The sequence below is a fragment of the Hippoglossus stenolepis genome, chromosome 22 (assembly GCF_022539355.2).
Source record: "Hippoglossus stenolepis isolate QCI-W04-F060 chromosome 22, HSTE1.2, whole genome shotgun sequence".
Taxonomy (NCBI): Eukaryota; Metazoa; Chordata; class Actinopteri; order Pleuronectiformes; family Pleuronectidae; genus Hippoglossus; species Hippoglossus stenolepis.
Window position 1 is genome coordinate 7,395,856 of NC_061504.1, and position 27,052 is coordinate 7,422,907.

General features: G+C 43.5%; 1 protein-coding gene across 1 annotated transcript in view; it reads left to right on the plus strand.

The window, feature by feature from the left end:
• The first annotated feature begins 10,735 nt into the window (after window positions 1-10,735).
• The window catches only part of LOC118101268 (chemokine-like protein TAFA-5), a 138,259-nt gene continuing 121,942 nt past the window's right edge, over window positions 10,736-27,052 (plus strand). The window contains exon 1 of the mRNA XM_035146866.2: window positions 10,736-11,584. Within this exon, the coding sequence (XP_035002757.1) occupies window positions 11,473-11,584 (112 nt within the window). The 5' untranslated portion in view covers window positions 10,736-11,472. The remainder of the gene's footprint in view (window positions 11,585-27,052) is intronic.

The following is a 27,052-nucleotide window of genomic DNA, read 5'->3' on the forward strand; positions in this document are numbered from 1 at the left end:
GGGGGGTTGCTGGGAGCGGACACTGAAGTTCGGATATTAAAATGTGGGAGGGGAGAGCTGTAAGCAACCGAATGGAAAGAGTCTGAAGGGAGCGAGTGGTGGTGGAGGGAAAGAGTTGAGATAGAGCGGGGAGCCATCAGAGTTTGAAAAGCGGGATGGAAAAGGGAGTGAAAGAATGAGTAAGCATGCTGGTCAGGGGTGTTAAAAAGTTAGCTCCGATTGGAGATGAAGGCAGGGGCGAGAGCGACGACTGGAGGAAAGGCTTAGGAAGAGATTAGCCCGCTGCCTCCTGCTCTGGGATTGATCTAATACACAACAAGGTGGCTGCTCCTGATCGAATATGGATGATTAGCGAGCAGATTGCCAAACAGCCCAAAGCATGTTAGGAAAATGAAATAGAAAAAGCACTTCCTCCTCCTCTGCTCCACATGTGAAGCCTCCTTAGCCGTGTATTTGTTTGTGATCTAATTGAGAAAGTTCCAAACCCATTTAGGAATCAATCATGTTTTCAGGAAGGGATTTGTTTTTTTCGCAGAGACTCGGTCTTATTACAGCAAGAACAATATCCGTCAGTAAAGCTTCCGTAAGGAGGCACAGTTCCCCTTCTGTAAACGGCCCCTTTTACAGGCTTCAGACCGCGCCTGGCGTATTTAAACGGGGAAATTTACGCACAATGGCTTTGATTAGAGCCTTGTTTCATGCTCACCACCTATTCCCAGACTTCTATTTCCAAGTATCTCATAACACTGCTTCCAAAAAGCTCATGTGGGATCGTTTCACATTCCCAGAGAAATATATATTCATTACCATGCAAATTAGTTTGGGAGTCGTTGACTTAAAGCATTCTCCATACTTCATTTCAGAGTCTGTAAATGCAATTAATGGGACTTGTTCGGAAGAAAGGGGAATCGCCTGCAGATAATTGTCATTGTTGGGATCCTATTAAAAAACGTTCCTCCCCCCAGTAAAACACGGCGTCGAGAGGAAGCGGTCGCCGACGCGTCGCCGCAACATAGGCGCCTTAATGGGATAATAAAACCTCTTTCATCTGCCATGACTGCAGCGATATTCACTACAAAGATGATTTCCGACATGATTTCTGAGAGCACCCCCACCCCCATTCAATTACCATTCTCCAACAATCTATGCAAATGGGCTACCTGCAGCGCCCCAGCTGCGATGGACGCCCTGTGAAATCCTACTTAGCCGGGATCTGGGAGGAGAAATACTGAGGCGGAGGGAGGGACACGTAGGAGACGTATGCAATTGGCGGAGGGAAGTAATTCACGGAGAGGATTTCAAATGCATTGAAAGATTTTACTGGGAAAGGAAGATGCACAGATACAGCCTGTTTACGTCTTGTAAAATACGTGCGCAAGGTCAAACCTTGAGGAGGCAGCAGAGAAGGAAACACTCAAATCTTGAGCACCTGGTTCATCACTATGGTTATAATCTATGATGGAGCGGGATGGGGGGTCAGAGGCAGGTGACAGACAAACAGCCCAGAGCAAATAGAGATAAAGTCCTTGGATGCATGTTGTGATGCTGAAGCTCAGCATATCTCTGCCACGGAGGGCGACCAGCACCCGAGCTGTGATGTTTCTGAACCACGGGTTGGGGAGTTGCCTCTGTTGAATGACGTTGTTCACTTCGGATCTAAGATGGAAAGCTTTACAGTTTGATTTAGTTTCTGTTCAAATATGACTGCTCACACTGTAGAGACAAATGCCAAGAGAATTATCACCACACTCGAAGCTCATTACTTTGTTGCTTCATTTCCAGCAGCAGTTTTTCACCAGGCAACCTCCCAATAACTCTACCTGCAGCTAGCCTAGCTATGTCCGAAGATAAAAGAATGGTTTGCTTTTCGTATTTGTACAGATCAAACTAATACAATTAGATAAAAGTTAAAAGAGTAACTGAGATTTAGCCGTTGTTTCCAGTATTTGCACTAAGCTAAACTAAGCTTAGCTAACAATTTCTCTAGCTTCAGACAGGAGAGTCGTATCAATCATCAAAATATCAAAATGCTAATATTAGAATAAAACATTGGTTTATTTTCCAATACCTCTAACAATTAACAATACGAGAAGATGATTTGTCAAAGCTGTTTTAAGCATCTATGAATAGAATTTGTAAAACACAAACTCTCATTTACTAATCTCATTTAAATCTAACTTTATTTGTACAGCCTATATTCACAAATCAAAATTCTGCCTCACAGGGCTTAACAAGGTGCGACATCATCTGCCCTTAACCCTGTAGAGTGAGGATAAACAAAAAAATAAAACATGAGGGACTCGTAATGGCCGGATCCTTCTCCCGGGGGACGACAGAAGAACAAAAGACGTCACAGTAGAGTTTGCAGTTGTTTTATCGTTATTAAGCCTTAAACATAAAAAAAAACAGATCAGAAAGGAAACCAGGAAATGGAATGAACCACGACAATCTTATATCTATGTTGTAACTTTTTGCATCTTCACACGCAGCCCTGCATTAAGGAAAGAATACTGCTTCCATATTGTTGTCTCATTTGCGTGTGTTGTTTTGTAACTAACTCTCCACTCTATTTAATTTTTCGGCCCGCTTTCGGCAAAGTGCCAAGGCAAGAGGCGACACAAGCAGATGCACCTGTTATCCATTTGTAAATGACAACAAAGACATGGGTGTTTGGAACAGGTGGGTCACTCTGTTCCCACCATGTTGTGTACTTAGGATCAACACTCGTCCCTGCTGTTGGAAGGCACATTATCCCTTAGCTCTGTTTCCACTAGTCAAGTTGGCTGTGCTGAAATGGTAATTCGCCGGGGAGCGGAGAACAGAGCCTGAGAGGAGTTCACTGGCAGATGCACACTGGTCAACTGGACACCTGCGATGCGAGATGGGCTGGCGATGAGGGGGTCAAGCCATTTATTTCGTGCATGTGATCATCGCTATCAATGACATCATCTGCAATGTCAGGATTGGATAAGGCTCCACATGTGGGAGAAGACGCGAACGTGCACGCGCGCCCACATTGGTCGTCTGCGTCCGCTCCCTGTGGGATCCGAGGTAATCACAGATGTCAGCAGAAAGGTGCTGGAATGGAATGTGCTTTGATTGTAGTCACCCGTCTCCATTAGGAGAGGGGGTAATAACAGTGCATCATCATATCATCTCATCGCTGGATGTTCTGTCACTGCTGCTGTGGCAGCTTGAAGAGCGGAGAAGTTATGTGCCAATTCCACATCATGAACACAGTGACGCATTACCTGCCAGGACCCAGATTGAAACAGGATATCGAGTAGTGGTCTTAAATGATGGCATTGGCCTCATGGTTCATCTTAAGGCATCAAACAGCAACACGGTAATAAATTGTACAAATATATGACACCGGGTTGTTTAAGTCGTATATCAGAGGAGGAGACTGATGGGAAATACTGTATTGTAATGGGAGAGTCCATCAATGATTTAATATGTTTTCATTTCCTGTGTCAACGCCTCAGATCAGGCAACTAAATACATTTAGTCCTTAGGTATAAACAGAATATTGACAACCACCATCATTTAGAAATAAAGCAAAAATACAAAACACAAAAGCCATAAACGCTAAACATCATGCCTATTTGACACTTAAAATGTTGTTCAAAGCATTGATGTCTCTCAGTACAACACAGGACTCTTAGGTCTCTAATTTAATGATCTGTGAGCACGTAAGTTTCGTAAGTTTAACTGACGTAGAATAAGCGTCTGCTCCAAGTCCCTTTTAAAAGCCAGGTGGTAGTTGAATGGTGGCTTCTCTGCGGAGGAAACAGATCGTGAGCAAAGGGAAAGCATCGAATTGTCTTTCTTGGCATTTTTGTAATAAATGTTTTCATTTCCTTTATTATTAAAACCACAACGTCAGCTCGCTGACTGAAAAGACAATGACATAATACCTTTACATTTATTTAATATTTATCTATGTTCTTATCTGTATTCCAAAGCTTTTTATGTCAGACTAATATTGTTTTCATTGAAAGCCAAAATGAGAAGATGTTGTTGCTGGAGGCCGAAATGAAATATGCTCCCATCATGCTGACGTGTTATCAGCGCAGCAATTAACTGGCTGCCTCTACGAAGCTCCTCAGCTCCAGCATTATGTCCACGCTCTCTTTCTTCCTAGCTCTGCCTGGTGAACCACTATCCCTCAGATATTCCCAGAGTTGAAAAGGCTTCTTGGTAACCCCCTCCTTTCTCTTAATCCATGACAGTGAGAGAGGGCCTGCTGTGGAGAAGACTTTGTACGCTTAAATCACTGAGTGGCAAGCTAAGTTCAAAGCCCTCCTTGGTGGCCCAATAAAGAGGAAGTAGCTGGTGTCTGGACGGATCAAAGGGAAGGAAGAGGGGGAGAAGAAGAGAAAGGTCAGGTCTCAGATGCTTCGACACTGAGGCGCTCGGTGAAGCGCAGAGAGAGGGAGAAGCTCCCCACCAGGTTTTCTACTACTGCAGGCTGCTGCTGCTGCTAGGCTCATATGATACATGTTACTGTACATGTTCATCACTGGACAAATAAGAAAAGAAAAACAACACTTTCCAACTGCCTGTTGATTCTTCACATGTGCCAATTTTTTGTAGCTTTGTGTCGAAATGTGCAAAACGCAGATGTTTCCATGTTGAACCTTCGTCTCTCGTTCACTTCCAATCTGGGCGAGCGAGGGGGATTAATAAAAAATGCACATCCTGTGGTGAGGATGTTTGGAAACGATGATGTAGACACCGCTTGCTGATTGGGTCTTTTCAGTTACATCAATGTCTCCTTCAGTGGTTGGTCAGGCTCCTATCACATGACGCCCTTCCGGAACAAAACAAAACAAGCCTCGGCTACCAGTGTGTGTGGACGGAGATTGTCTTAGTTTAAAAAAATAAATAATACATTTTCAAAATAAAATGTAGCAGTATGGATGTAGTCTTACAGCTCAGATTCACCTTGTAAATGTGACCTTGTAAATGCTGGACACCCTGACTGTTAACCCCCCCCCCGCTGCTCATTGTCATCCACCACTTTAATTAGGAGCTGCAGTATGTGAGCAACATCTCTGAAGTCTCGCAATAGTGATCAGTTAGTGGGACACAGCTTGTTAGGCTCACAGCGAATACAGTGACCACCTGACATGCTGTGAGACCCCCCACCAGGCAAAGTGTTACAAGGCCGCTTCTCCGTATAAATCATTTACACCAACCCAGGGTCTTGGATAAACTTGCCTCTACTACAAGCATTGTTAAGGGAATACGTGCTGTATCCCTACATTGAAGGTTGTTACCTATAACAAGTCAGTTTCCTGCTTTGGATTCATCATGGCACACTATTAACACTCGCCTTCCTCCTGCCCTTTGCCTTTAAGGTTTCACCGACTTGTTAAGTCCTTGCAAAATCAATGAGACGTGGTATTGACTGGTACCAATAATCAGTTCAGAGCTGCAGCGGGAGGCTTATCAATAAGAGAGGCGTGAAAACAGAGGTGAGAACAGAAGTACAGCATTAACATGGAGTCCCGACGGGCTCAATGTGTGTGTAATTGTGTCCTTCATTATGAAAAGAAGCAATTATATGAATAGTGTCATGTAAATGAACCATGAAATGATTTAAGAAATAATTAAAACGCAACCTCATTACAGTCAAATGCTATTCCATTATTCCTACATTTAAATAAACAGTTTTACTGTATATAGTGAACGGTATTAATTTTGTTTCATTGTCCTATTTCAAAAGTACCCTTTATATTTCATTAAATATTTTCTTTATATATTATGTATTTATCATTAATTAATACAGTATTAATTAGTATTTTTCATTATGTATTATAAATGTGAAAATGTAAAAAATTCAACAAATTATAACCTAACCCTATATATTAAGAAAGCGATTTAAAAAAGTCCCGGATCCACCCCCGATCTATATACAATCCATTTGAATTGAATGGGTTCTTCCCTGAACCATACCATATGCTTCCACCATGTTTTGTGGTAATCCAGTTTTTGCGTAAGCTTTCAAACAACCAACCAAACCAACCAACAACCGGAACGGGGTGAAAACATAACCTCCTTGGTGGACGTAATCACTAAAAACAAAAGGAAATCACAAATCATTACTTGCAGGACACAAAGGAGCATTTCAGAAACTTCACCAAAGAGGCAAATGATTAAAGGTCCCTGCATGAAATATTTACACTGAAGTCCGTTTCAAGAATCAACTTTTGAATAATGACCCGCAGGTCCTAGCCTGAATTACAAGTTTGAAAAAACTTAATTGCTTCCTTTTTTATTATCCTGTTATGTTCGATTTGGAAGCAGTCAATGGTTCTTACTCTTTGTTTCTTTTACTGCGTATTTTGCTTCACAATGTCGAGTTTGTTTAAGCACAAAACGTCAAATTCAACAGGTTTTTAACTTTCGTACATGTGCCGTCTGGACATAAATCTATTTATCTGGAGGTACAGTGTGACAGCCACGCCTCAAGGGACTTTTTGCTGTGTCTGGCATTTGTGTTTCACAGTAATTCCAGTTCCCAGAAGTCACAGTCTTCAGCGAGTTGAGGAGCATAGATTATTTCTGAAATATTGAAGCTGTTTCTGTTTTTCTCTTGCATCACTTTATTACTTTGATTTGCCATCTGTAGATTCAATTTGCTGTGTTTACACATTCAATTCAAGCTTGGATATTACCTTTGTAAACCGTCTCTCTTTTAAAAGCATCATTAAGCATCAAGTAAGCAAGACAGAACAACAGAACAGTCTTCGTTGCCTGGTTTGTCTGTGCTTCATCACTTCCAGATATCATTCACTGCTTTCTCTACAGCTGATGCCTTTACCAGTCTCATCTACAGAGAGGCGCTGCTAAGACTGGGGATCGTATTTCTACCCCAGACGTGTTTTATGTAATGTCTCAAAGCTGTTGCACTCGGAAGACACACGCAGATATTTCATCTGAAACCCTCATCCACATTTTTAAACGCCATTTAAACTCCTCAGATATTTGTCGATTCCATTTGAACTCCAACACAGGCCAGACCTGAGCTCTATATGCACCAGTGAACACAGCGAGTCATCAGAACTCCTGCCACAGTGTTGTTTCATGTTGAGAAAGAATAAGATGTTATATTATTATGGTTCACAACCAAAATAAAAACTTTGCATCAGCCAGTATCTTTCTGTGCGACTCTGAAACCTTTGAAGGGAGGGTTACATCCTCTAAAATAGCAATGTCTGACTCAGCGGTTTCATGCCTCGTGTGCTTTGTTCTGTTCGGAGTTTTAGAAATGTTATGTAAAAGTTAAACACATGTAGGGCACAGTTTATGTATTCTATCCAAGTGGGAGCATATGTGCTCCATTGCTTTATTTACATTTAAAACACGTGCGTCTTAGTCGGTGTGTATGTGTTTAGGTTTGTGTTTATTGTGTATTTGTTTGGGTGCCAGTGGGACTTTGGCCTCGTGGTACAGTCCGTGCCACAGTCACTGAAACAACAGCATGCAGGAGGAAACACGATTGCCTCCATTGTTTAAAAGACCTCTGAAATAGCCGACATGCAAAGTACAAAAAAATATAAACAAGTTCGGTAAATCATTCAAACTTATATAAAACCCCACATGTGAACAGTAATAAAGCAAAGTCAGTTTCATTTAATGAATTTAGTATAAAATCGTCACTTCAGATAAAGCAGGTAGGATGAACACAAAGTTTTCTAACTTCACTCTGCACTTTAGACTGTTTATAAAAAGGTTTAAAGTATCCCAGTGTCCACCTTTGGGGGAGTCCTCCTTATAACGGTGTGTCTCCCTCTTCACCTCCCCCCTTTCTATCGTTGTACGTGACATTTGGGTAATTCATGTTTTTGTATGTGAGCCTCTGTCATAAACTCTGTTAGATTGCTAGTTTGGTTAAAGCCATAGTGCAGCCTTCAGATTTTCTTGTGCTCTTTAAATTGTGCAGAAGCTCAAAATTGAGTTTGTTTCGGAATAATTGGATACAACCTCCAAAGAAATTCATTGTTCTGGCCTTTTCATCAAGTAAATCACAAGCAGATAATGCTAGATGCCGCGGGTTACATGGACACTGATGGTTTCGGAGAGAAATGTTCACTTCTCACACTGTAGCTAACACAAGTTACCAAATGGAGCAATTACCTGCAGATTTAGCTTCTTTACAAGAGCTGATAGGGATAAATACCCCAATTAACTATTTTACGACCCCCGTTGTGGTTTACAGGCTGTTTTTTATAAGAACTCTAGTGCCCATTACTATATAGCAAGGCTAAACAGGGATAACTTGTAATCTCTCTACATCAAGGAACTTGGAAAAGATAGGTCAGCTCAATTAGCTCCAATGGAAGTAGACTATTTCTGGATTGTCTAATGAGTGAGGTCTCTTTGTTCCCTGGCGAGCCCTGGGACAGTGAGGACACAGGATTTAGGTTTAGTATGCATGGCAGGGTATGCTGAGTTGAATGCACAGAGGGCCCCCCCCAGAGCCACACTGCCAGCAGGACGGAGCCGGTTCCAGCTTTGACGGGTGCAGCCAGAGTGTAGGGCGCTCAGTGGAGCTGGTGCTGAGGAGCCGGGGCTGCTGGGACGCGGGCGCCGTCCTCCCGGTGGTGACGGGGGTCGGTGCTTGGCGCTGTCCGCGGTGCTGCAGCTTTATTGTGTGGGCTGAGCCGTCAGGGCGTGGAGCTGTCCGTGGTACCAGTTCTCTGTTATGCTGTCCTCAAAGCTGTTACTGGCGCTGTCCGTGGTGCTGAAGCTCCTGGCTCCACTGCGCTGTGGCTGATCGCCCAGTGGCTCAGTCCACGGAGCGACACTCCACTGTGGAGGAGGAGGCGTCCAGCTATGTGTTGAAGTGCAGCTAGCACTACTACACTGTACAAGTACTCGATTACAGGCTACAAAAAAATCCCATATTTGAAATTTATCTTACCTAAGTAAAAGTAGAGATCATTGTAGATTCATACATTAAAGGGATGGTTCACCGTAAAAATGTAATTGACTCATTATCTACTCACCACTATGCTGATGGAGGGGTGGTTGAAGTGTTTGAGTTTCATGGGTAAACAGTGTTACCGCCAAATCCAATACAATTGAAGTAAATGGTGACTTCTTCTTAAAATGTAAAAGACAACAGACAGAAACATAACATGCCTCCATACTGCTCCTGTGGTTTCATTCAAGTAAGCCCCGACATTCAAATTCTATTCGAAACAGGGTCATCAATGTTGTTTTTTACGTATAGTGGTGAGTAGATAATGAGTGAATTTTAATTTTTCTGTGAACTATCCCTTTAAAGATTGAGCGACTGTGACTCTGGAGGTCAGGAGGTAAGGTGGATTATCCATTAACCAGAAGGTCAGGAGTTTGATCCCATGTGTCCCCCATTCTGTGTGTCCTTGGGCAAGATGCTGAACCCCAAATTGTCCCTGGCAGTGTGTTAGTAATGTATGATGGAGAAAGTGCTGCACAAAAAGTTAATTGACTGGACGTGTGGACTATTCAATTCAATTTTATTTGAATAAATAGATGGATATAGAGATAGATAAATGGATAGATAACTTTTATTATCTGTCCCAAGTGACAGAAATAGCGCCATATCACAACATACAATATCTCACTTAAGGTCGAAACCTTACAAAATGATGGAAAACCCAACACTTCCAACAACGGGCAAACACTTTGGCAACTGTGGAGAGAAAAATACTCCCTCATCGAAAAGAAGAAACCTCTGGCAGAACCAGACTCGATGTGGGCGGCCTGCTGCCTCGACAGGTTGGGGTGAGTGGAGAAAATGGGAGAGAGAGGAGAGAGGTGGGTGTAGAAAAAAGGGGGAAGTAAGAGAGAGAGAGGGGGAGAGAGAAGAGAGAGAGTTCAGAAACGGTTGTGTAATTGTCATATTGAAGCTCTGTCAGACTGGTTGTTTCAATAAAAATAACAGCAGCACCAGTTAGTATTATTATTAATATTAATAAGAAGAAGAAAAAATGAGAAAAGTGCAATATAAATACTGACCATTCATGACCATTTAGGCATATAACATAACAGTTAGGTATATACAGTACGTGTTTTCATACAATCTCAATCTACAAAGTGACAAAAGCTTTATCAGATAAAGGTATAGTGTTTTTTTATGTTTCCCTCTGGAGTAGAAACATAGAGTTAATGTGCTTTGTTACACCCGAACACTGTCCTGCAGTGTGATACAGCGTTTTTCCCCCCAGTAGCAACATCATTTACTCTAGTGTAAAACCTCTGTTGCACGAATGAATATATGAGAACATTACAGTGCTCAAAACGGAAATAAACACATCCAGTGACACGTGCAGGATATGTAGCTACATCTTTCCCTCTATATATGTTCACCACTGACATCCATACATCCCTCGATATAGCAGGGATAATATCCAAATTCATTGATCCCATAATTAGTCAAATATAATCAAAAATCACTGTTATTATTGTTAAATGATGTGTGTGTGTGAATCATGACTGTTTCCGAAGGAAGATATTTGGCTCGTGGGGAGATATCACTCAATATCTATTGATCCATAAATCAAACCAACATCAATATCAAGACGCTGTAAATCGTGATTCACAGCGACATTCCCCCTTTGCGAAATGATTCCTCCGCTGTAACAGCACCAAGCTGCTGTGGCATCGCTGAAAACTGCGACCTCGAGTGGCTTATTGCTGACGTAATATCGATTATCTGAACCTTTCACTTTGGACAAAATCACTTGTAGTCGCACGGTGCGCACTTTCCCACTCGCTCCTCTCTCCCACCGTCTCCACGCATCCATTCTCCATCCTCCCTTTTCCCCTCCTGCAGGCACACACTGATCTCCTCGTCTACTTCGTGCCCAAAAACCTAGAAGGGACTTTTCTCCTCCTCCTGCTTTCCTTTTACGACCCGAACCCTCATTCATCCATGCATCCATCCACCCAGGCGGATTTTAATAGGACCTCGTTTATTTTTCCTCCCCGGGTCTTTGGACTATGCCGTCGGGGCTGCTGAGGTTGGAGAGGATCGTGGAAACCTACCACAGGTGAAAGGGAGCTTTTACGACGCTGCGGTATAGATGATTGAACACTTTGAGCATTAACTCAACGCATCTCCAGGCGCCCGGTGCCCCGTGCGTCTTTCCCCCCTCTAAAATATCGGACGTGAATAGAGGTGAACACACTTTGGGACAACTAAAGGAACGTGAACCAACTTGGGTTTCTAAACAGAAAACCACTGGCTTGATTCCCATGCTGGGATTCTAAAGGAAGATGTGACCCTTTTCCTTTACGCACAGGCAAACCGAATGAGCACAGCGCTGCTTTCCTCATCAGTTGCTCGACTCGTCTTTTTGTTGGATTACACGCGGAGGTATGAGCACAGTGAGAGCCCGAGCTGGATTGTGAGATTACCGCCTTTGCTTTTTTATTTGTCGTCTCTTTAAAGAGGAAGCGCTCCGTGTATGTTCAATGGCTCCGGTGTCGAGGTTGGCAAGGCGCAAAGATGCCAGTCACTGGCCGAGGACGTCGTCAACTTTCTGGGCTGTGGTGCTTCTGACAGCGCTGCTCGTTCTCTACTGCGGTAAGTCCGGACGCTTTCTCTCTCGTTGTGTTGGTCACTCATATCAGCATTTGGACGCGTCGGACGCAGATTCCGCTGCGCAGTGGGTGGCCGTGTCATGTGGCGACGCGCAGAGCGCAACATTGTGCCATTGGATATTGGCAATCGCTCTGAGTCTATTGATCCCACTAGTTGTCTACGTGTCAATTTCTCCTTTTTATCAACAGTTATTGGAAAAGACACACACACACACACACACACACACACACACACACACACACACGGGGAGAGAGAAAGAGGCATGAGCAGATGAGCAGAACAAATGTATTTTTATTAGCTGGTGAAAAACACTTTCTTTGAATTGTGGGATCAACATTAGTGTGCCAGAGGCCTAATTAAGTCTCTCACGTGACTCTTTTTCTCTCAGGTACACACACACACACACACACACACACCTCCTGAGGGCTGTGTTACTGTCAGACTGACTTACTGAGGTCAGACAGTCATGCATCTGTCATATTGTCTCTGCACTTAACACTGGTTTAAGATGCTGGAATATATATATATATATATCGAAAGAATATACATGAAACACAAGTATAGCCTGAGGATAACCTTAACACACAAAATCTCTCTTTTCCTCTCTCTTAACTCTTCTTCTCTCCTGGCCGAGTGTGTCTTGCCATTCTTTGTATCAATCGCTCTCTCACACCTTCCCTCCCTCGCCCCCAATTCCCGTCTGAGTCACTTATAAGGAGAAATCCAGCTGGCACGCGGCGCTCCAGTCTGCTACGTGTGACAAAAAAGAAAGGTTATGTGGAATGGCAATGATAAACCCATTAAAAAAGAAAAAAAAAAGAAGACTGGGCTATGTCATTAGCTGCCGAGCTAATGATTAATGTAATAATCTTGTCTTCGAGCACATTAGCGATGCCGCTGTTGTAGGGAAAAAACGGACCGATTTCATTACACGATCATTTTCTGGGGTTTTTCCTCATGTAGCGTCCACACTGGACAGTAGCCTCATTCTCTCTCTTTCTTTTTCATTCTACAATGGACCGCAGATTGAGTTTTCTCTGTAATCACACAGGCCCCAGGTTAATCAATGGATGGGGTTTGGTTTATAAGGGTGAAAGCTTCTGGACAGGGTGGTCTTTTTCTCCTTTGACGGTGCCTTCGGCCATGTCGATTGATCTCCTGCTTGTGTCCAATCAATGGTGCTTGGATGTTTGTTTCAGTCAGCATTCTTTGAACAAGCCCCCCAGCCCCCAGCCCCCACCCCCCACTACCAAGTAGCTCGACCCCCTACCCAGCAACAACTCAGCCCCTCTGGTACTTAATAATGTGAGCGATACAGTGACTCTTTGATTTTCGTGTATTTCCTCCTCTGCCCATTTTGCTCAGAATTGTTTGGCGCCATGGCGTGTTTGTAAAAGATAACATGATTTATGCATGTCTTTCTCTAATGTTACCACTATTTGTCTTTTAAACCAAATCCCCCAAGGCCTCCTCTCTGCTATTTCCTCCCTTTCAGCTCTTTCTTCACTTGTAGCCGGTGGTCTCTCATGCTGATAAATCTCCGATCACCAGCGCTCTCTCTTCCTCTTTCAGCTTCTCGTTTCCTCTCATCCATTTCCATTTTGTCTGACCTTCCTCGTCCACGCCCGTCTCAGTTTTGTGCTCTATTCATATTTATCTCGCCCTCTACTTTGTTCTTGTGTTCTTTGATGTCGCGGTCAGCCTTTATCTCCATTTTATGGCCAGTTTCTTCTCATATTTTTTTCTTCTCTCTTTCTTTCTTCGTAGCATTTCTTCTTTAAATCTCCCCCCCAACCTTTCGGTTTTCTTTTGCTTTCAACTTGTCGACCTGTGCAATTTCTCTCCTCTCCTCTTTTCTTTTCTTTTCTTCACTTCTCTCAAAATGATTTTCACATATTTGGAGAACTTTCTCTGGTCCACCCATATTTTAAATAGCTAAACGCTGTAAAATCCTAATATGCTAAGGGCTCTATAATTTAGGGTTAGGCAACTAATGATTTTTTTCATTGATTATTGGTCCATTGATTAACCTCTTGGTCTAGAAACATCAGAAACCAGTCAATTAATACCGGCCACTTATTTGGAGCCCAAGTGCTCATCAAACATGTTTTCTGTTTCCATCAAACCGTCCAAAACACAAAGATTATGAATTTACTTTCATTTAAGCCAAAGAGAAGCAACACAATCTCCCATTTCAGAAAAAATAATCTGTATAATCTTTGTCACGTATTGCTTATACATTGAGTAATAGTGGGTAATTAATTTTCTGTTGATCAACTAATCAGTTAATGGGATTAGTTCCGACACATTTTCTTGTATATTCCTTCACACGACATAAATACATGTGGATTCATATCATTATCTGAACCATTAGTATTGTGAATACTGCACTGTATTCTTCCTTTGCTATCTGTGCATGTTTTTAAGAGACAACATCTACAGATTGTGTGCTAAACTGGCTCTATATAGCAGTACATACATATATGCACATACAGTATTTCCACATGCACGTAGCTTTAGAAAAAATGTTCAGCATTTTGGTGCTTTGACGCAAACCTGAATATCTTGCACGTTTCTTCTGGTCCATGAGGTGTTTATTGAAGTGCATTGGAGTAAAGTGCTTTTCACCTGAACGGCTGAATTGCAGAGGAGAAAAAGTCAAAACTGTACAAGCTGTAGAAAAGCACATGCATGCCGTGCACCCCTTGAACAATCGTTTGTAACCAAGGACAATTTTAACTTTGCACTGCCGCTCCGCTGTGTTGCAGCAGTCAAAGGTGGGGGTGAGGTTTGGGGGTTGAGGGGGGGCTCTGTGATTATGGCTATGACTCATATGGTGCCTGTCGCGTACAATCAAACTTCACACGATCTGCCGTCGTCACTCAGGCCCTTCAGAGGAGGGCAAGATTGAAGGGGAGAGAGACGGACAGGGAAATGTTGCGGAGAGAGGGAGGGAGAGAGGAGGAGGAGGAGGTGTAGAAAGGAGGTGGCTTGATATCGCTTACTAATGCGCTGAGAAGCAGAGGAAGAGGGGGGAATGGATGGAGGGGAGAGGAGGAGAAAGGCAAAGAGGGAGAGAGGAGGCGGAGTCGAGAGGGAGAAGGAGGTAAACGTGGAGAGAGAAACTGAAAAGAATCAGAACAGAGAAGAACATCGAGTAGAGAGAGAGAGAGAGAGAGAGAGAGAGAATAAGATAACTGACAACAGCTCAACAATGTAACTGCTCCGACCTCAAGCTGCTGCAGGAATCACAGCAGAATGTTCCAGTGTCCTCTGATTAGATCACAAACAAGACATAAATAAACTAATATAAAAAAAATCCATCTGTGCACCAGCTCCCTCCTCTGGAAGCTCTCGGCCGTGCATTTGTTTGCTCACAGTGCTTTTATGTATTCATGAGGCTGTGGCTCCGCATGTGAGCTCGAAAGAAGGCAAAGATGGATCCTACAAGGCTAGCTAATCAGTATGCTAATCTTAGCTTTGGATAGTGGAGGAGCGTGGCTCGGCTGTGGTCTGGGGTTGAACTGCAAACAGAGACCAAAAAGAAGGAGAGATGAGGGGAGAAAGACGAGTAAGGGGGAGAAAAAGCAAAAGGGGGAGTTAAAGAGGTGATGGAGGAAAAAGAAAAACAAGAGAAGGGATCACTTACGATTCCTTTTGTGTCGGAAATGTTGCTTTTGAAATGCTGCTTCAGTCCGGCCTTCAGACTGATATAAACGCTCAGGGGCAAACACGAGAGATATGAATGAACGTAACATCAAAGCAGGCACATAGGTTGCACTCGTGCACACACACGTGCACAGCCGCATCAAAGCCGTTATTCAGGGTCACACAGAAAAATGCAAACAGCCGTGACCTACTTGCACATACATGGATGCCACCCTGAGAGGACACAGATTTACAGAATGCAGAAAGGTCGGACACACACACATTCTCACACACGCGCATGCATGAACGCACACACATTCCTCTGCTGTTAGATGGCCAAGGCTTTCCACAGCTGCTTGAAACCGCCCCCATCAGATCACAATGTCCCTCAGCGTGGTCCCCTGTGTTTCCCTCCGCCTGGTTGTTTATGAGTCGCTGTTGTTCTGCGGCTGCAATCGATGGATTCTTGACTGTTACTGAGAACTGCGGCTCGGGGGCATCCGCGGAGAAAAAGGATGGTGCGACCCGCCCAGGCGTCTCACCTCATCGCCCTAAGAGCTCGGATCACTTAGTCTCGCATAGGAAGTGACACGAGGAGGCTTATACACACTCGCGTGCGTGCACACATACGTACATTTCTGCCGGGGATGTCTGAGAACCTTTGCGAGGCTGATCTGATTTACCAGCCAAGAGAAGAAGACAAAAAAGGGGGGGACTCGGCTGACCTCGAAAAATGCAAGAACTTGTAGGTGAACACATGCACATATTTGAATATCTTATCCTATTTTCAGCATAGCCCGGAGCGTCTTCCTCTGCAGGGAGGGAGACATAGAGAAGAGCCACTGTCAGGAAGCAACAGAAATGGCTGCCGATGGCCTGGGGACGCAAATTCATAAAGGGAGTCAACTTGTTGAGTTTTCCACTGAGGGAGCCAAGAGCCACATTATGGACCCCCGGAAATGGGGCCAGAGACTGCATGCATATTTGAACAGCTTTTTAGAAGGCGGCTTTGTAAAAATTAAACACCATGATGAGTACCATTCGAAGCGAAGGAGTGGGGAGTGGGGAGTGGGGGTGCACGCCACAGATGGAAATCGTCAACTTTGGTAAGGCAAGGGGGGAATATTAAGAATTTTGCGACGTACCGCATGAAATATTAAGCAGCGATGGGATCATTTTCAGTGAGCGCAGGCACCCATTGACATTAAATGGGAGATGGCGGTGTGGCCACAGGCGGTGTGTTTTTCCGTGCAGCCTGCGCTCCTGTGTCAACCCCCCCCCCACTGCTGCATGGTTTTGTCTGGCAAATAGAACATTTTACAATTAAGAGAACGTTTGTTGATTGGGATTTCCAGGCATGTGGTTCTCCGCGAGGCAATAGGCATCCATCATCCTATAAGTTTCAAAAAATGTGTTGATGTTTGCACACTCTGAGCTGTGGAAAGGCAATTACACCAAACCAGGGACCCTTTTCCCCAGGTGACATATAGTGCTACATTTGACAAGTAGATTGCTTAGTTTCCAAACAACATTTCCCCATTTTTTTCATAAAGGACATCTGTTATACTGCAGAAGGACTTTGCTGTTTCACCTTGAATTCTCCCAAACTTGTTACAAGTTAGCAGCATCAGTCTGTTAGTTCGTCCATTGCGCCATTTCAAATAACATAGACTGCTACCTTAGGCGACCCCTTCTTCATTTGCTCTATCACCACCAGTATCCTGGCACATTTAGATTTTTCAGATATTCTTTCCATTCTTTCCGTCTCATCTCATGCCCCCATCATCAAGTGAATGTATTCATTTGGTTTGTGCTTTGTTTCCTGATGCAATAGCTGCTAAACTAATGACATTTTCATCAGCCAGAGCTGCACTTTGTGTTTGGTGCTAATTAGTAAAGGTGGAAATCACAAGTCTCTTTGTCTCTGAGTCTTTTGCAGTGTTTTAATAAGCTGTTAAAGCGGGGAGCGGGGGGTGTGCTGTGATCATGGCTGGGCTGATGAAAGTTTAACATTTTAAGTTTAAAGATGTATTGGTACATATAGTTGCCAGTACGTGTGACTAACAGGCTAAACAGAAGATCATCGGTGTACCTGCTAAACGTCAGCATGTTAGCATTTAGCTCAAAGCACTGCTGCAGCTATCAAAACCATAGAAATCAAATCACAGACTGTAAATAAAGATGGACGAACATGACAGCTGAAGCCAAACTGTCTCAATCGCCACCTGGTGGCTGGCTACAGTGAAGGTCATACATTTTTTTTCCACTAAGTATGGTTTTATTTTGCTATTTGATGCTATAAGAATGGGGTGAAACGTCATGATTGACAGCTGAGACTGACTCATGATTGGCCGAACTCGCTTTCACGGCTTCATCCTCCGCAGACTCTTGCCTCTTATCACTTCATTAGTTAGGTAGGCTGGTTTCACAAGACTGTACACCCCCCTAGTAAATGGTCTGTGGCCTTTACTTATTATTTTTCTTAAGGCTCCGTGACTTTCCCGAGCACACTTCGGCAGACTGGAAGAGCTGGGGATCGAACTACTATCCCTCTGGATAGTGGAAGACCCATTCTACCTCCTGCCGCTCCAAAAAGTGTGTCTGCTTCTTGCTCAAGCTATTATTATAGAGAAACTCCTAAGGAAAAACTGCTGCAGGATGTGTAATGAGTTGTGGCAAAGAGCATGTCCACATAAAGTTTGTGCACACACGTACTGAGGAATCAAACACAATCTGTCCTGGCAAAGAGGCAGTCGAACTAGTTTTCCTTTTTCTTCCTTTTCTTTGTGTTTTCACTCTATCAGGTCAGCATTGTGTGTTTTCCTTCACAGCTGGATCTGCAGTGAACCAGCACACTGCCTGTTTCCCCACAGCTGCTTCATGCCCTCAACTGCTACGCCACAACAGTTGGTGCACTTGTTTATGCTAAGACGCAGTAACAGTTGCATTAAAAGCAGCTTCTCTGTCTCGGTGATTTCACTTTTTCCGTCATTCCATCCCGACATGTCGCCTCCTCTGTCTTCGTGTCTCCCTCTGATCCTCAGTCGTCTCCCGCTGCACCTTCTGTAGCCAGACCCTGCTGAGCGAGAAACACGGATGCTGTAATAGCATGCTAATATGCTGTGACATTTACTTAATGTGAAAACAAATTGTGAAGCGTTTGGAGTTTGCAGTTAGGCAAAGTATCTTTGTATCCGCCACCATGGCTAATTGCACCTTAAACGCTCCGTGTCTGGTCGTGAATTAATTTGGTGTCAATGGGACTTTAATTACCATTAAAAGTGCATCTATAATATTTACATATCATATTGTAAGTGGTGTTTGGCTGTGGCGCTCAACGGGTCACAGTCAAAGAAAAGGGCTGTTTGTGTATAATTGCCTGGCTGCCATTGGGGCATGCAAATATCTGTGTGTCCAGCTCTACACTGGCAACATAGTTTAGGTTTTTCTCATTAAAATAGAAGTAGTGGGACATAACTTGGGACTTTGACAAAGAAAAAGTGATTAATGGTACGTTTTTTTTTAAGACCAATCCTGTAAATTTGTGTGAGGCGGCCTAATTGGGTCAGAATCTGGACAGAGGCTCGCGGTGTGCTCCTGCCTCGAGAGGATTCACGGATGTACACTTGTGCTTATTTTGCCTAGGGCCAAGAAGCTCATTCACAGAGACATGCTAAAGCTACTCCCCCCTTTATTACTGCAAGAAAGCAATTGCTTGGAAGAAAATGCCAGAATGGTGCTTTGAATTCCTGGAGGGGCCCATCACTGAGACGCAGCCCACGGAGCTGAGACAGCTAGCATCTGGAGCAAAGACACGGCGGTAAAGTGGAGTGGGGGGGGGCGGCGGAGAGAGGGAAAGAAGGAGTGGGACGGCAGAGAGGGAACGAGAGAGTGGGAGAGGGAGGAGAGACAGACGGAGTGCACGAGGGAGGCAGAGAGATGGCGAGTGCGAGACAGACAGAGGAAAGGGCTGATGAGGGAGCAGTAGAAAGAACTTGGGAGAGGAAGACAAGAAGAAAAAAAAGGATGGCGCAGGCAATGAGACAAAAGACAGACAGACGAGAACACTCAGCCGGTCCACCAATTGACAGCCAGTTTGGGAATAAAGTCGGCTAACACAATGAAGCAGTCGGCAGACAGACTCGGCGCGGAGTAGCCGAGAGGCTCTCAGAAGTAGAAACAAATATTACATTAGAAGAGACAGAAGCCATTTGTCACAGTGGGAGGCCTGAGAGGTAGTTAAGCTGCAGAATATAGGGACCCGTGGCCTGGTTGATACATGTCGCCACAGGGAGGAAATTGTGCTGAAGTCAAGTCCGCTCAATCAATCGTCTGGTGTCCTTCAATGACTCCCGCACTTAACAAGATAATGGCGGCACAAAGTTTCACCGGCTCAACTCTCGAGAACTTGTTATGGGGCCTTGAGGGCCTCCCCTCATTCCCTCTCTCAGTCCTTTTCCTCCCTTCTCTCATCCTCCCATCCCCTCCCTCTCTGCCAGCTTGTCAGCCACACCACCTCCGCATCAAGGCCCGGTTGAAATGCATGCTGACAACCGCGATTCAATGTTAATGTTTCTGGAAGATGAATGGGCTGGGCATTTATGGCCAAAGTGACAGCTGCACTCTGTCTGCACCCACATGTTAGAGAGGGCTGGGATTCAGGCACCATTTCAAGTATTGTTAGAGAGAGACAGAAAGATTGACAGACAGAGGGTCCGTCTGCTTTTGGCTCTGTGCCACAAGGTGCATTACTCGCCCCTCAATTTGAATTGGCTTGGTTAAATAACATGTTCATACAAAAGCATATCTCCTTGTTTCTATTTCCTTTCCATCCCTCTCTCTCTCTCTCTCTTCGTCTTAACCTGCTGACACGAGCCATGATTGATATGGAAATTGCAAATTTGCAAGCCCTCATTTATCTTCGGCTGTTGCTTGCTGCTGCTCCAACAACCATTTTGGGATGAAGAAATGATGAGCTGCTGGTGTCGAGAGCAGGAGGGATCTACAGTAAAGATGTTATTTGAGACCGCGCGCAGCCCAGAGGACGACGGCAAAGTCCCGTTTTAACGGGAAAAAAACAACCAAGACGAACGAGCCAGTAAACTCAATACTTCCAGAAGAGCCTCCTCTACAGAGTCACTAATCGAATGACTCGAAATGTATCACTGAATACATACATACATAATATGGATCAGCTGAATAATTTAAATATATGTATGTATGATTTGAAACCGCCCCATTTACCTTCCATTCACCCGTGACAATGAATCGCTACATTGCGTCTCCTCATGTAATCTTAATCTCAATCTTGCAACCTGTCCACACTAATTACACTAATGATTTAAATGAGTCAAACTGAGATTTGAAGAAGTGAAGATTTTCAGAGTGGGTGTATCCGTGTCTACATTTGAAAATGATAACCTTGCAGTTTACTTTAAGCTCAATGCGGCTTTGTGTACCGAGCAATAATTGGATAAACTCACAACTTCTCTGGTATTTTATGGATCCTTGATGTAGATTTTATCGCCACCTACTGGCCCGGCACTCTTGTTTGAGTGTTAATAGTTGTGTTTGTGTTCTCGTCTGGACACGAGGGTGGACATCGCCACCATTTATCCACTACTTCTGCCTAATTAACAAAACAATTTAGGGACTAGCCACTTTAGCTAAGATCCATTAGGCTACTTGCTATTTATTCATGAATTTCTGTTGTCCTGGCCATTAGCTAACTATTTCATGAATTCATCGACTTCTCAGCTAACCACTCAAGCTATTTATCTACTAGTAAATCACTCTTCTTCACATAACATTGCCATTTCTAATTTTCTAATCTTTTCTACTGCACACAAACCTACAGAAACACCCCCTGCAGAATAAGAACCCCTATTTGGGAATCACTTACATGTATGTTAGCATTTTAGATTCATAGAATTATTTGTCCAAGTTTGTTTGTGCTCACAAACCACAGCTAAATAAATAAATTGAGCAGAAAGCTGTAGGCTGCAGCTAAGCTCATAACGCCTACCCTTATCACTCATAACACTCGACTTCATCCAAATTTATACAAACTATCCACAGTCCACATAATAACTATGGAAACACATGATTGCAAATTAGTTAAATATTCCAATATATAACACAAATGCAAAAAGCCAAACTCAATATCACAACAAAATAATCAAATCCTAATTCATCAAGTGTTTAATATTTGTCTATGACTCTATTTTTATTTTATTTTATGACTCCTCTGGAGAGGCCACACGTCAAAAAGTTTTTTTTACAGCCATTTGTACATAGTCATTCTCTGCTTTTGATAAATGTGGTTAAAGTTGTGAGAAATTTGCTCTGTAGACGGTAGATAGTATAATTAGCAACAAGTTCAGCGTGGCATCAAGGCTTAAAACCCCAGTTAAGGTCGCTCGTGGACGTTTCTCTTTGAAATGAGGGTGTTTCAGGGAGGAAGTTGAGATTAAAAATCCTTGAACTGGATAAGCCATGAGCTCACACTTCAGCAGCAGAGAAGCAGAGAGAGAGAGAACACTGGAGGAGGAAGAGATGAGGAAGTCAGATGAAGGAAGTAGCTGGAGCTGATCTGCTGCAGCTTTGGCTTTTTCTCACAGCTTTAACAAAGTCTCACCACAAGATTTGATCTAGATTTGATGGATGAAGTTTGTTTATTTTTCTTAAAGTCGAGTGCGTTGCATGTAAATGTAACAGTACCACTGTGTGTATTAGGAGTTTAAGTCCTCAGTTCATGGCAGTTTGCTGTAAACCAGGCCTACAGAGACAATAAGTGGACACCACCAGCACCAGGCGCCCCAAGAGTAACCAAACACCAGTTCTTAGTCTGACCTGGTCTGGAAACCTCCACTGCTTCAGCTTTGAGTTCTCACCATCTTCCACCTACTCTGCTTTTTATTGTAGCAAACTAACAACCAGTGATTGAGATGGAAGCATCACATCCTCTAAACTCTAAGCACAGTGTGAAAACGACCTCCTCAAACTAAAATGTTTATTTCTACACCTCTGACGCAGAGGCATGAAATAAAGATAATCGGAGACCTTAAATCTTTGGCTTCTATTGCGAAGAGTTGGCTCTGTATTGGAAACTGGATCTGACTCAACACACACAGTTATTTAACATTTTCAGTTTCAATTTTTGAATGTTGTAAAAATATAGTTTACAGTGAGGACTCACAGGTGTTTGTTATAATGAAATAAAAGCTTTAGTGACACGTTTCACCTCCTCTGTCTCTGCCTCTGGTTTGAAGTGACTCTGTAAGCCAAGATGTGTTATATTAATTTACTTTATATAGATGGCAAGATTATTCATATAGACCCTGTAGTTTCAGATATACTCTCTATTCATTTTGAGCTTTTTAGGGGTTTAAAAAACCTTATTGCATTGTAGAGCTGTGCACAGGCCATTGATTTGCTCAGCCCCTTCTTGTCACACACACACATTGACAAGGGATCTATCTGTCATAGTCAGATTGGCTAAATCAACCTCATTGGGTCTTTGTGAACAGAAATTACATGTATGTTTGTTTTCATATGGTGCAGAGACTTTAGATCCAATCGAGACACACGTGAAGACACATTCGTATGCACGGTGTGAACTGACGTACTTTGAGCTGTCCACCAGTGATCTGATCACTGGAGACGAATGTTAATACCAGGTCTGGAGAGGGGCCTTTGGGCGTTTTGTCAGCCGTCAACTCTCTAACACAGTCTGAGGGCGAGAAGAGCAGCATGCAGGCATAGAGGAGTAGATGCAGGAGAGAAATCCTGAAGAAGAATAGTGTGAGAAAGCAGAGGGGTGGGACTGAAGGTTAGCGCCGCTGCAGGGGACACAGTAAGAAATGTCGCCTGAAAGAGCTCAGCGAGCTGCAGCAGTGTAATTCCAGCTGATACTCCTCCACACAGTGAAACATGCCCCGGTTCTGCATGCGTGGCAGGCTGGAGGACATTTTCCTTATTTCTTTCATGCTCTCTTGCTATCTCAGTTTCTCTTTTGTACACAGTATTTTCTTCCCACCGCAATCTCCCCGGCGCTCTCCCCTTTCAATCTCTCTCCCTCCCCGAGCCCCTGGCGGTGATAAACCCCTCCACTGTCACTGTGACAGCACAACATGTGAGTTATGCCTGCCTCTTCAGGGTTGAAGTGCTCATTACTGCTCCTCAGCAGGGGCCCTATAGGCAACAATATGTGATGTGCATATGACACAATCAGGGAAATTCATGCAAATGCACTGTGTTGTGAATGAAACCGTTGGATAATACCCTCCGTGTGATGTAAACCACGATTCCAGGCAAACCCCCATATTTCGTGCGGAGACCTGCATTTACACATCACCGGGAGTCGTTTCCAGATTAAAAAAAGCAGATAATCACTTCTTTTGATTCCATCCTTTTCTACCCATGCAGGATATCGCCTTGTAATGTCTCCAAATTGTATAAGTGGCTGCTTACGGGAGCATGGTGTCATTTGTGAAAATGACACATTCTCCCTCTGATAATATGATCCGATATTGGAATGCAGATCTTTGAAGAGGATACTATCCCGCCTCAGGCAACAAGCCGGAGCACCATCTGTAATTATTGTCTGAAAAAGATACAAATCTACATAATTTCAGTAGCATCTCTTACAAAATCAACTGTGTGAATATGTCAGTGGAAATATATGCGGTAAGTCAATGATGCTCCGCCACTCATTTATCTTCAATAGCACTTTTTTTCTCAGCAGACACATAAATCTGCTTTGTCACATCACTTGAATTCTAAAAAAACAAATATGTTTTTTAACCTACCCTGTGGAATCAAGCCATGGAGATAGTTTGGTTGAAAGTTGAGATTTCTTCTAGTCCTGCATAAGAAACATTCCCTTTTGACAGCATGGTTTAGTTATTGTCTAGAGGAGAATCTCTGGCCTCTAAGCCATGTACGAGAGATGTGCACGAGTCCGATTGCCCGAGTGACAGGTTTCCATCACTGCTGATCGGAGTCGGCTGCAGCATCATGTGGCCCAGGAGTAAATGAGGATTTTATCTGTTCCCATTGCAGACAGATGTTAGTGAGTCCTCGAACCGGTGGTAAAGTGGCTAAACATGATCTTCAGGGTGGTTCCTGCTGACTGTACGTCTGTCAGATCATGGTCAGAGCGGAGGAAACGTCGCGTCACCCGATACTCGTCATTGCTAACGAGCAACATGGCCACTGTAAAGAAAACTAAAGTAAATATAAACTGTTGCACGCTCCAAGAGAAATTAACAATGTATTTAGTTTTTTAGAAGTCAAAGGAAATTCAGATTGAGTAGTTTGCAGGAATGTGGGCACGGTGATGAAAAGGCCCATCTCAAGTGCAGCTAAACTGAAGGACAAACTCATTTGGATAAAGATACAATTTTTGGACAGAATGTGGATGCCTAACAAGCAGCTCCCACAAGCCAGCTTTCTTGATGTAGGCAAGTTTTGTGCTAAGGGATCTAATAGCTAGGAAGCCGAGAAACCTCACAAGGAGTGTTGGGTTGCGATCGGACAAAGTGAAACTGTTCCAAACTGACAGTTTATGTGGAAGAAACGTCAGAGTGGATTATTTACATGGCACAGGACAGTGAAATAACACCTCGGGGACAAGAAATCACAAGAAAATGTTCCGTTTTTTTCTGACCTGCGATGGAACAGACATAACAAATATTGCCCGACCAGCCATTTTTGTGTGTGGCATCATTACCTAGTTTGATAGAAGGGCAGAATTACTGTCTTTGCAAGCCATGCATGGTATGAACAAAGGTGAGGATGTGGAACCCCTTCCTATCATTAGAGAGATTAGTGGTATACACTGTATGTAGTGTACAATTGGCGTATGGCCATTGAAGAATGTTACAAAAATTGAAATGGCTCTTAATAGGAAAAACGTTTCCCTTGCCTGGTCCAACCGCTGCTCGGTTACTGAAAGAGAAAAGTTTATTTTTGTAAAGCATCTTCTTTTTAATCCTTTGAGCGCAGCAAACAAAATTCCATTTGCCTCCATTCTGTCGGGGTGAAGGCAGAAATCTTCGAGGGAGACGTCTCAATACCCTGTGTGAATTAACTCCAAATTTCCTGCATGGCTACATATCGCCAGGCAACCCTGTCTCTTTGAAATTACATTTCTGCTGGGATGGTCGGCATGCAACACACTGTGAAACTGGGGATCGTGTCCCGCACACGTGCAAATTTACTTTCACAATGCTGAGTCCCAGACGTGATGAGGTTGAGTCCACGGAAAAAAAAAAATTCTGGTTACATTTCAGAGGGTGATGTCGTACTTTTCATTCTGCTATGTTTTTTTGTTTAGGTGCAAATAGTTTCTGTTTCCAGCAGATAAAACAAATGAAAGGCACTGGCATAGACTTGCAGACTTGTTCAATATGAACATTTAGTGAATTTCATTTGAATGTATTCTTAATTATGATCAGTTTAGTGCAGAACACCGAATGTGTTTGCTCTGGCGTATCAGCAGAAAAGGTTGCATTAGGGATTAATGAGCAAATTAGTTTTTTTTTTTATAATTTGGGTGAATTGATTTTTTGAAACAGTTGCACTGCGGAGCATTTCATCAACTTGTAATTATCTGCATGCACAGTTAAAATATCATCGATGAGGTGTTTTTTTACTTTATATCATGCTGCACACATGCTACTGAACAAACTACATTTCTCTTGTGTCTCTCAGATTAAAGACTTATTGTCAGAGATATAGTTCAACCTTGTACAATCAGCAGTTCTCGGCTGCACTGGCTCCGGCACATAATATTGAGGATGTGATTTCATTTTGTTATCAGGAGGATGACGCATGTGTCGCCAGCTCCCCAATTAAATCAGAAGCCCTCCGAAGCGAGTGTCGCTTGATGAATCAATCCTATACACTCACATAAATGTAATTACTTCATTTGTCAACGTCTGGCGAGACCGCATCCAGCCCCGTGCACCTACAGCTTCTAGCAGAGGAATGAATATAGAGAAACAACGCTTCTCTCTTCATCTCCTGCAGGGTTTGTCTCGTACGACTTAATCACGTCTGTAATCGTTCCGTAAGAGCAAAAGTTATCATTTCATCAATTCCCATTGGCTCTTGGAGGACCTAACGAGAGGGATATGAGTTTCACATCAAAGTGGATATAGGCCCCCTGTCACACCCACCTACACGCACATACACACAAATCATCGCCGTACAGTCCCCTCCCGGAGAAGGACATGAATTATTCAACAACATGCTAACATCAATTAAACAAGGATCGCATAAAGAAATTACTTCTTTTTTTCTTTTCTTCCTCTGAGCAATGTGGGTGGAGGTAGAGTTGACATCTGTTGTTACGGGTGCTGTTGCGGTGGTGATCAGACGATGGGCGTTATTTTTTTTGTGTGTATCCTAATCCCATCATGCATTGAGAGGACAGATGTCGGCGAGCTAATTAACAAATCCTCGGGCGACGTCGTACTTCATATTTGCATTCAGAGGCTCCGGGAGGGGAGGGAGACGTTTTGCGGGATCATACACAGTCAGCATCTCAATACACAGACACACACACACACACACACACACACACACACACACACACACACACACACACACACACACACACACACACACAATTACTTCCTTACCCCTCTGCTGTTGGAGTGCAGCACAGTCTCTCAAAGCGGTCCGTGTGATATCTTCCGAAAAAAGTTATGCACAATATTTTTCGTGTGAGTGACACATGATTCTGAGTGGAACCCAAGTGAGAGACACAAAGCGGAGGGGGGGGGGTGTAGGTGG